Raw genomic sequence first — 9,352 nt, forward strand, 5'->3', positions numbered from 1 at the left:
GAGTCTTTCATTTTCCTGCATTTGTGCATTTGCTTAAATTCTGTAGTTGGGAGTTCAGGGGCTGCATCATGTTTGGACTGTCACATCCTGGGAAGGAGGATTCATGGTGGGTGGGCTGGAAGCAGGTGCTGCTGTGCCTGCCTGGGGTGGACGCGACTGCAGCACACACCAACTGTAGCAGAAAAGTGAAATACAGGGAGCAGAGTGAATGGAGAGGGTGGGGACAGGAGGAACAGCTGGCACTGGCAGTAGGAGTGCTGTTGCCAAGCAGGGGACAAGTGGGGAGCTCAGCCTAGAACAAGGTGAAAAAACTGCCCGAGCTTGTCCCTTCTTTGTCAGAGCAGTGCACGGAGTGGGGAGTCCTGTAGAGCGGGAGGGGCTCCAGGAGTGCCGGCAGGACAGGGCTGAGCTGGGGCTGTGGAAGTGCTGGTGCTGCTGGGGCCACGTGGCCAAAGTCAGCTGTTAGCAGCCAGTCCCAGATGGTCCTCTGAGCTCCACTGCCCCGCTGAGCCCCTGCTGAGCTGCTGCTCTGGTGTGGGGCAGAGCCCTCGCTCTGTTCAGTGAGGAGCGAGGCCTGGAGGCAAACTCACAAGACCTTGCAGGTTTAGCTTACTGCTCCCTGAGCCAAGTGCTTCAGGGTCGAAAGAAACATATTTTCTGGATCTTGTGCCAAAACCCGGGGCTGTGTTTTGTGACAGCCATTTCCCTTCCTCTGTCCGGTGCCAGAAGTATTTTTGTTGTCCTAATCCCAAGGCTCAAAAACTTCAATTGTAGTGGAGCCCGAGCTGGTTTTGGGCCAGGAGCAGCTTTGTGCTCCAGGTCTCTGTATTTAATTAACCAGTTCATAGAGATCAGTGTGATGTTTTACATGTTGAAGCAAGGTCAGGGTTCCAGGGTAAGGCCTCAAAGATAAACCTGTTTAATTTTGGTTCCCCTTTTACTTGGAAATCCAAAGGATTATTTCCTCCTTTTCAGTTACAATAGTTCAGGGGAATTTTTACTGCCTACTTGAGTTTTCAGTGTCCTGTTCCTGTCCCAGCTTGTGGGACTGGTGGGGCTGAAGGCTGATGTGATGGCACAGGGCAGGGCTGCAGGAGCAGCCTGTCCCTCAGGGGATCTACTCGGGCACTGTGTGGAGACTGAAGTGGTTCCTTCACCTCATCCCCTGTAAATCTGCACTGTGGGGCTTGAGGGATGAGCTGGGAGGTCACGACCATCTCCCTTTCTGGCTGTGACAGCTGACAGAGCCAACTGCATTAGTGCTTAATGAAGGGCTGGTGCCAAGAGCAGCATCTGGTGTGGGGGTACAAAGCCTCCACAAATCCTTCGTGTCTGCACCTTCCTGTCCTGCCAAGGGAGGGCTGGTGGGGTAAACCGAGGCAAGACCGTGCTCTTTCCAAATTGCTATCACAGGTGTCCTTCTGGGAAACAGGTAGCGTGTGGCAAATGCAAACAGCTAATAAGAACAGCATGAGGGGAAAGAGAAGTGCAGGTCTGGAAATAGTTCCTTGCATAAAGGACTAGTGCCTCAATCTCATTAGTGTCTTAAGGAGCGGGCTCTTGGCCGCCTCCGACTCCTGCGACGCAGAGCACAATCTGATCAGCAATCGGCTTTGGGACCCTGGCAGGTGCCCCGTGGCACCGGGACACGGCAGTGCCCCCCGGGCAGCCGCTCCGGCTCCTCTGAGCTCACAGCACTCATCCCAACCAGCGCCTGCCCAGCGGGAGCGTTCCCATGGAGCCGGAGCTGCCATCCCACGGCCCCTAACAGGAGTCACGGCTCCCGAGGGCCGGGCACCATGAGGCACCTGGGGACCAGGCGCGCGAGCCTCTCGGCCAGCCTGAAGATCGGGGATCACCGGGGCCGCCGGCGGACCCTGGAGGAGGAGGCACTGCACATCCCCTTCGCGCAGGACAGCCTGGTGAAGCAGTGGAGCTCCCTGCAGAGCGTGGCAGACGGGAACGAGGAGAGCGAGACCCCCGTCCAAAGGAACAAGTACCTGCTCAACATCAATGTGGGTGGCAAGTCGTTCCAGATAGCTTGCAAGGTGCTGGCCCAGTATCCCATCACAAGGCTTGGGAAGCTGGCCCTTTACACGGACCCTGCGAAGAAGCTGCAGCTCTGCGATGACTACTTGGTGCAGAAGAATGAGTACTTCTTTGACAGAGATCCTTTGGTTTTCCACTACATCTTCCACTTCTACCGCAGTGGGGTCCTGTGGGTGATGGATGAGATGTGCCCCAGTAACTTTGTGGAGGAAATCGAGTACTGGGGGATCCATCTGAAATACTCCCAACGCTGCTGCCGGATCCTGTTTGAGGAAAAGCAAGATGAACTCAATGAGTACCTGAAAATAGAGAAGGAGCTGGAGGCAGAACTGGAGCCCCTGGACTCGGGGGAGCAGTTTGATGGCAAGTTTCTGGGTGGGTTTCGGAAGATGATCTGGAACCTCGTTGAGAACCCGTTCTCTTCTGTCCCAGCCAAGATCATTGCTGTCATGTCGAGCTTCTTTGTGCTTATCTCCATCGTAGGCATGACACTGAGCACAGTGGACGAGATGAAGAACAAAACAGGGAAGATGTGGATGGAGCAGATGGAGATGATCTGTGCCATCTTCTTCACCTCCGAATACCTCATGCGGCTCATATCCTCCTCCAGCTTCAAGAATTTTCTGCGGGCAGCGTTTAATGCGATAGACCTGGTGGCCATCCTGCCTTTCTACATCCAGCTCCTCTTTGAAAACCTGGGCGAAGCAGACACCCTTTACCACGAGGAGCTGCACAAGGTGGAGAATGTCAGCAAGCTGGGCAAGGTGCTCAAGCTCATCAAGCTCATGAGGATCTTCCGCATCCTCAAGCTGGCGCGCCACTCCACCGGCCTGCGGGCCTTCAGCTTCACCATGCGCCAGTGCTACCAGCAGGTTTGCTGCCTCCTCCTCTTCATCGCCATGGGGGTCTTCACCTTCTCGGCTCTCATACACTCGGTGGAACACGATGTCCCCGGCACCGACTTCACCAGCATCCCGTGTGCGTGGTGGTGGGCAGCGGTAAGGCCTGCGCAGCCCTGTCCGGACAGAGGGGTGGGGTGTCTGTGGGTAGGGGCTGCCCTGCTGCTCGGGGCATTCACCACTGCTGCAGGCCAGGGGGCAGGAAGGGCCCAGCCTTCCTACCAGCCCAGCAGTGGTGGGAAACCCAGAGCCCAGCATGCTCTGAGAAAACAAATCAGAGGTTGGGACTGAGCTCAGAGGCTCAAAAGCTGGTGCTGGGGTGGGATGGTGGGACAGAGATGGTGGCCTGGGAACCTCCAGGCCCGAGTTAGTGACAAGGAGGATGTGACTCAGCCCAGGGGACTCAAGTGTTGGGTGGATGTGGTTTGGCTCCCATGGGTATGGGGACAGCCACCCAGGGCAGCTTGAGGCTTTGCAGAATCACAGCCCAGTTGGGCTTGGGAGGCACAAGGGGACCAGAGCTTGTGGGGCTGAGATGGGGGACCCAGGGCTGTGCCTCGGTCCATGTCTTGAGAGAGGACACAGACTGGGGTGTGTGCTGTTTGCTGTCTGTGTGCTGTTTGCTGCCCCTGTTTGCTGCCCTGCTTGTGCCAGGAGCCAGCAGGTCAGCTGAGCTGAGCGCTAGAATAGACCTGGGGTTGACTCTGAAATGGGAGTATCTCAAGCACTTAAAAGCCAGGGGTTACAAGGGTACTTTGATTTACAGAATAAGTGATCCCACAGATCAGTTCTGCCCCCTTGGCCACCACAGACTGCCTGCCTCAAACTCATCCCTCCTTAAGGAAGGGCAAAATCGCTCAGCAGCATCACCAGGTTCAGGCCTTTCAATGCCCCAGGTCGAGCACAGCTCCCTGCAAAGGCCAAACCTCTCTGCCTCAGCTCTCACCTTGACCCCATAGCCCTGCTCCCTGGCCACCAAACGTGGTGCATTTCTGGGCAGGGCCTGTTTCCCTCGGATGGAGGCTCCAGGAAGCTTTGTTCCTGTGGGACTGGGCAGTTCCTGAGCGGGAAGCACTGGAGCCGCAGCTCCGTGGGGGCAGGAAGCTGCAGCAGACACCGACTGCTGGGGAGGGCTCAGCTCAGGGTGTCCAGCTGGCTTGAGGAGACATGTGAAGTGGGGATGGAGCAGAGGTCTGACCTCTGCTCTCTGCTCTGGGACTCAACCAGCAGCACTCCACCCTGTGCTCTCCAGAGCCCTGCCCGTGGAGGCTGCTGGAGTGGGGACAGCTGAGCTGGCTGCTGTCCCTGTGTCATTCTGGTCCAGGTGACACCTGGCTCTTACAGAGGGGTGGATGGGTGAGTCCCATCACCATCTGGCGGGGTCTGCTGGGCTTGTTCCCTTGGGATTTTATCTTTTCCCATCCTCCCTCAGGTCAGCCTCTCCACTGTGGGCTACGGAGACACCGTGCCTGACACAGTGCTCGGCAGGATGGTGGCATTTCTCTGCATCTCCTTTGGCATCATCCTCAATGGCATGCCCATCTCCATCCTCTACAACAAGTTTTCTGACTACTATGCCAAGCTGAAGGCTCATGAGCTAAGCCAGTCACAGCAGCTCTCCAGGAAGATCCGCTTGAAGGAGCGAGTCATGCGGAAGCTGTCGGAGTGCTGGAGAGACGATCCCCGCTATCACCGCTGACCACAGGCCCCCCATCCCCGGACACCCCCTGCCCTCTGTCCTGACCAGCAGGTTGTGTCCTCCAGGGAGGATCTGACCCACGGGCAGTGAGTCCCAGCAGGGTCCAGGGCTGTGCTGTTGCTCAGGGACCGTCACAGCTGGGCCCCCCTCACTGCTGTGTGCCAGACCCGCTGCCCACAGAGCAGCTGTCCTGCCCAGGCAGGGTGTCTGTGTGTCTGTCTGCATGGGCTGACATGTGGGGCACCCTGGAATCACAGGGAGTGAGCAGTGGGATGTGTGGGGCTGGACTGTCACCTGTCTGAGGACGGTGGCCCGCTGTGACACCTGCACAGGTGCTGCTCTTCTCCCCTCCCAGCTGAGTGGAACATGCACAGGCTCCCCCTGCCCAGGCCCTGTGACTCCCTCCCAGCCCAGCAGATGAGCAGTCCAGGCCAAGCCCAGCTGGGAGATTTGAGTGAGGGTCTGCAGGAAAGGCTACAGCCATGCCCCCTTCCAGACAAACACTCTCCTTCCCTCTGCCCTGGAGCCTGGGGGCACAGTCCTTCCTCAGGACGCTGCTGTGATGGGACCTGTGGGCACTGTGGGGTACAGACCTTGTAGCCCAGGAAGAGGCATTTAATAAACCAGGTCCAAACCCTTCATTGTCGTGGATTCTTGGCCAGCCACTGTGTAAACTGCTCATCATTTGAGTGAGGAGGGGACATCTCCCCAGCGCTCTCCTGCCCAGCAGTGTGAGGACAGGGCTCTCAGGGATGCAGGTGAGCCTGTCCACACGTGGGGTTTGGGGTGAGCTGCCTGGGCCTGGGTGCATTGGAAGAGGACCTGAGGACAAGGGGGCTGTGCCAGTGAGTGCAAAAGGACCCCTGCCCTGTCTGCAAACACCTACACCCACTCCCCAAAACCCACATTGACACCCACCCTCTGTACACCTCCCCAGCACTGGCCTGACCCCACAGTGTTGGCCAGCTCTGGTTTCCACCCCATTGCAGGCTGGCTGATGGATCCTTAGATCATTCAGCTTCCAAGGAATAGGGTGCACCAACCTCCACCCCTTGCCCCTGGAGACTGGGCTGTGCCTGAATCTTCATCCCTCTGCCTGCAGCCCCTCCCCAGTGCCCCCCATCCCATGCCCATGGGGTGTCTGCTTGCCCATGGCCAGCCCCATCCCCAGCAGCAGTTCAGAGTCCACAGGCAGCCCTCAGAGAACAGCACTTTTAATAGTTCCTCTGAATTCATTTTACAAGTCACAGCAAAGTGGGAATGTACAGACATTTACAGGACACTGTACAGGCAGTTTCTGTCATATATTAGTGCTCTTGCTATTTACATATAGTACAGCCTGTGGGGGCCTCTGCACGGGCAGGGACACCCACACCCCCACGCAGGACACCCCAAAATGGAGCTGTTGCTCCAGGGCTGCCAAGTCATACAGGCTCATTCAGGTTGATTTAATCAGAGCTTGGCCCTGCGCCTTCCCGGGCACTGCCAGGGGGTGACACCACCAGGGGCAGAGCCAGCACCCCCTTGCTTTGCTTACCCAGGATTGTTTTAGAGGGTCTGTGGGAGCAAGGCCCCACACTGATGCTCTGGAGGGAGCAGGAGCAGCCTCTGCTGCAGCAGCATTTCCACCTCCCTGCTCCTCCCTCTCAGTGGCAGCCGCAGCTCCCGGCCACCATGTCGTCGTACTGCTTGAGCACCACGTTCTCGTCGTCGTCGAAGTAGAGGAGGTTGATGGAGTAGAGCTTGTCGGGCACACAGCAGGGGCTGCTGACGCCCTCGCTCAGCTTCAGGGCGTTGATGATGGACTGCACCGTGGCGTGGTTCGTGGGCCGCATGTTCTCCCCCAGTGGGAAGGGGCAGGAGCCCTTGCAGTGGAAGGCGTTGTACCCCCGGGGGGAGATGATCCAGCCGGACCAGCCGATCTCCTCGAAGTCCACGGACAAGGGATGCCTCTGGCAGGGCTGGAGCCGGTCCAGGGAGCGTGTGCTGCGTGACCCGGCTGGCCTTGGCACCGGCACCTTGGCTGGGAGACCGGGAGCCTGAGGCTTTAAATCTGCCAGAAAGGAGCATCCGATGCCATTAACCACTGCGTGAGCCTGGGAGAAGGGAGAAGGTGCTGCAGCCCCCCAAGCCCTCCCTCCCCGGGGGGTCTGCAGCCCTCTGGTCACAGCCAGTCACCAGCCCAGGCAGAGCCACCAGGAGGTGACAGGCTCAGTCTCGCAGCCACACCCAAATCCAGCTTCACATCTGCAAGCAGGCAGCACCCTGCGCAGGCTAAACCGGCACGGAGAGAGCCTCTGCCTCTGGCCGGGCAAAGAGCTTCGGATTTGAGGAGCCCACGCGTGGGCAGCACCCCAGGAAAGGGATGGTGGCACCGAGGGAGCTGTGCCAGGGCACAGGGGACCCACCTGGGAAGCCGCCCGTGGGCAGTGACGCTCCCCGGCGCCCGTCGTCTGTGAACAGCACCAACAGCGGCTTCTTGCTCTCGTGGTGGTCCCGGCCAGTTGCAAACTGCAGTGGGGGGGGGTCGAGCGGGCTCCCCCCCAGATCCTGCACTGTCACCAGCAAACCCTGGTTGCTGCTTTCGTCTTCAGTCCAGTCACGAACCTGGGGAACCAACCTGCTGTCACTGCAGGGCTGTGGGCTGGGACAGGCACCGTGCTGGTGTCCCCAGGGCAGGGGCCAGGCCAGGAGGGGGGTGTGAACTGGGACCCCCGAGGCCACACTTGGTGTGCCATGGGAAGGGGCTGCTCCAGGGCTGTGCCCAGGGGAGATTGTGGCAGGAACCAGCACTGGCACTCCCTGAGGAGCAGTAGGACCAGTTTGGGGCAGGATGGGGCAGCCCCCGGGGCTCTTGGCAGGACTCTTGCCTCCCCCTGCCAGAGGATGTATCCCTCCCATGTCTCTGCAGAGACGGCACCCAGGAAACTGCACTGGAGCCAAAAGGCTGCTGGGGGTGAAATGGGTTAAAAAATCTCCTGCATTTGAACCCCTGGGTTAAAAAATCTCCTGCGTGTGAACCCCTGGCATTCTCTCTGGGCTGCCCTAAGCAGGGGGAAAGCAACTCACAGCTGGTGTGATGGCAAAGACCTCCCAGCCCGAGGTCTGCAGTGAGACGAGCCGGGCTGCCAGCAGCTTCTTCCCTCCAGGGGTGTCTGGATTTTCCTTCTCCAGCACCTGGTAGACGCTGACCTGGGGAAGGAAAAAGGTCCTGCCTGAGGGGATGAACACGGACAGAGGTGTGAGCAGAGCTGGGGAATTGCCAGCGTGGATCTGTCACAGCCTTCAAGCGCCTTTGCTGATGTTTGCACGTACCAGAAGGACATTTAAGAACCCACCACGGTTAAATCGTTGTGATATTCTGTGAAACATTTGCTCGTACGATCGCAGGGCTGGGCTGTGCTCCCACTGCAGGCGAACGACCACAGTGTGCCTGTGGCATCCTCAGGACAGCCCCGTCCCCGCCCCATCCCCTCCTCACCTGGCAGAAGTGGTGCCTTTTGGGTCCATCAGTGACCCTCGGCCAGAGGCGGAAGAGGTGCAGCTCTGCCGTCAGGATCTTCTCGTTCTTGGCCACGCTGGAGAGGATGAACAGGAACCGCATCTCCTCGCTGTGAGCTGGAGGGAAGCATGAGCTGAGAAGGGGAGCGAAACCGGGGGCGGCACCTCCACCAGCCATGCTCAGCCCCTCCCTGCAGCCCCATCCCAGCACTGAGGGATCCCCCCACCCCTTACTTCTATCCAGGAAGCTGCGGACGGTGTTGCCCTCCAGGATGTCGGGGTTCTTGGTGACACCATCCGCGTTGGCGACAGTGTTGAATAGATCCACCATGTACTGGGGTGGCTTCTTGAAGTGAGCCGGGGGGGCCGGAGGGTCTTCCATGCCGAAGACTTCCAGCAGCCTTTTCAGTGCCTCAGCCCGCCGGCTCACCACGCCGGCCGGGCTCGGGTATGCCGGCTTGGCCAGGGCCAGCAGCAGCAGGACAGTCCCCAGCATGGCTCCGTGCTCCCTGTCCCAGCTCCACTCCCCCGGCCTCCTCGGCGCTGCATTTATAACTCCCTGGAAAGCTGGATTGGAGTGAAATATGCACAGGAGCAATCAGGAAGGTAAAGAGAGCTAATTGCCATGCTAACAAGGTGAGAAGCCGGGCTCCCGGGCCCCCTGCACCAATTAGCCCCAGTACACAAATGGGAGCGAGGGCGGCTCAGCAGCGCTCCCGGGGCTGGCAGGGGACACGGCGGGCTGGGGCCAGCAGCCCCCTGGCACAGCCCTGGCTGGGCTGCGTTTGCTCTCCGTAGGAGACTAACTGGATTTTAATGATGGCACTAATGGGACAAACAGGAGGACCCTCCGAGATGAGCATCCCCTTCCCATCCCGGCCCTGCCGCAGCAGCTCACACTGCTCGTGTCGCACTGGTGTCCCCATCCCATGTCCCTGTCAGGGGTGCAGGGTGGGGGTCCCCGCAGAGGCAGGCCAGGCTCTGTGCCCCCCCCGACAGCCCCGCAGAGCCCAGGGAGCCGAGGCCGAGGGGCAGAGCAGTTCCAGCAGAGCACCGACCCTGCCGCGGGCCAGGCAGTGCTGCAGCCTCGGGCTCTGGTCACCCCAGAGCTACCGAACCCTAACCCAGCCTGCTGGTTTGGTGGGGGGGTTTTTTTTGTGTGTGTGTTTTTTTGTTGTGTGGTTTTTGTTTTTGTTTTTTTGTT

General features: G+C 59.2%; 2 protein-coding genes across 2 annotated transcripts; one reads left to right on the forward strand and one right to left on the reverse strand.

The window, feature by feature from the left end:
- Positions 1-1,799: 1,799 nt before the first annotated feature.
- On the forward strand, positions 1,800-4,658 carry LOC114070569 (potassium voltage-gated channel subfamily V member 2-like). The gene is made up of 2 exons (XM_027908042.1): positions 1,800-3,047; positions 4,381-4,658. Exons 1-2 carry the CDS (start codon positions 1,800-1,802, stop codon positions 4,645-4,647), a joined length of 1,515 nt encoding a protein of 504 aa, XP_027763843.1. The 3' UTR covers positions 4,648-4,658.
- A 1,635-nt stretch (positions 4,659-6,293) lies between these two features.
- Positions 6,294-8,644, reverse strand: LOC114070573 (bone morphogenetic protein 2-like). The gene is made up of 5 exons (XM_027908057.1): positions 8,383-8,644; positions 8,129-8,265; positions 7,717-7,839; positions 7,023-7,254; positions 6,294-6,646 (listed from the first exon to the last, which is right to left on the reverse strand). The coding sequence occupies exons 1-5, from the start codon at positions 8,642-8,644 to the stop codon at positions 6,294-6,296; spliced, it is 1,107 nt and encodes a 368-aa protein (XP_027763858.1).
- Between the last annotated feature and the right edge of the window lie 708 nt (positions 8,645-9,352).

This window comes from Empidonax traillii, unplaced genomic scaffold, assembly GCF_003031625.1.
Source record: "Empidonax traillii isolate 1590-97213 ecotype Southwest subspecies unplaced genomic scaffold, ASM303162v1 scaffold1602:size438507, whole genome shotgun sequence".
In the NCBI taxonomy this organism is placed as follows: Eukaryota; Metazoa; Chordata; class Aves; order Passeriformes; family Tyrannidae; genus Empidonax; species Empidonax traillii.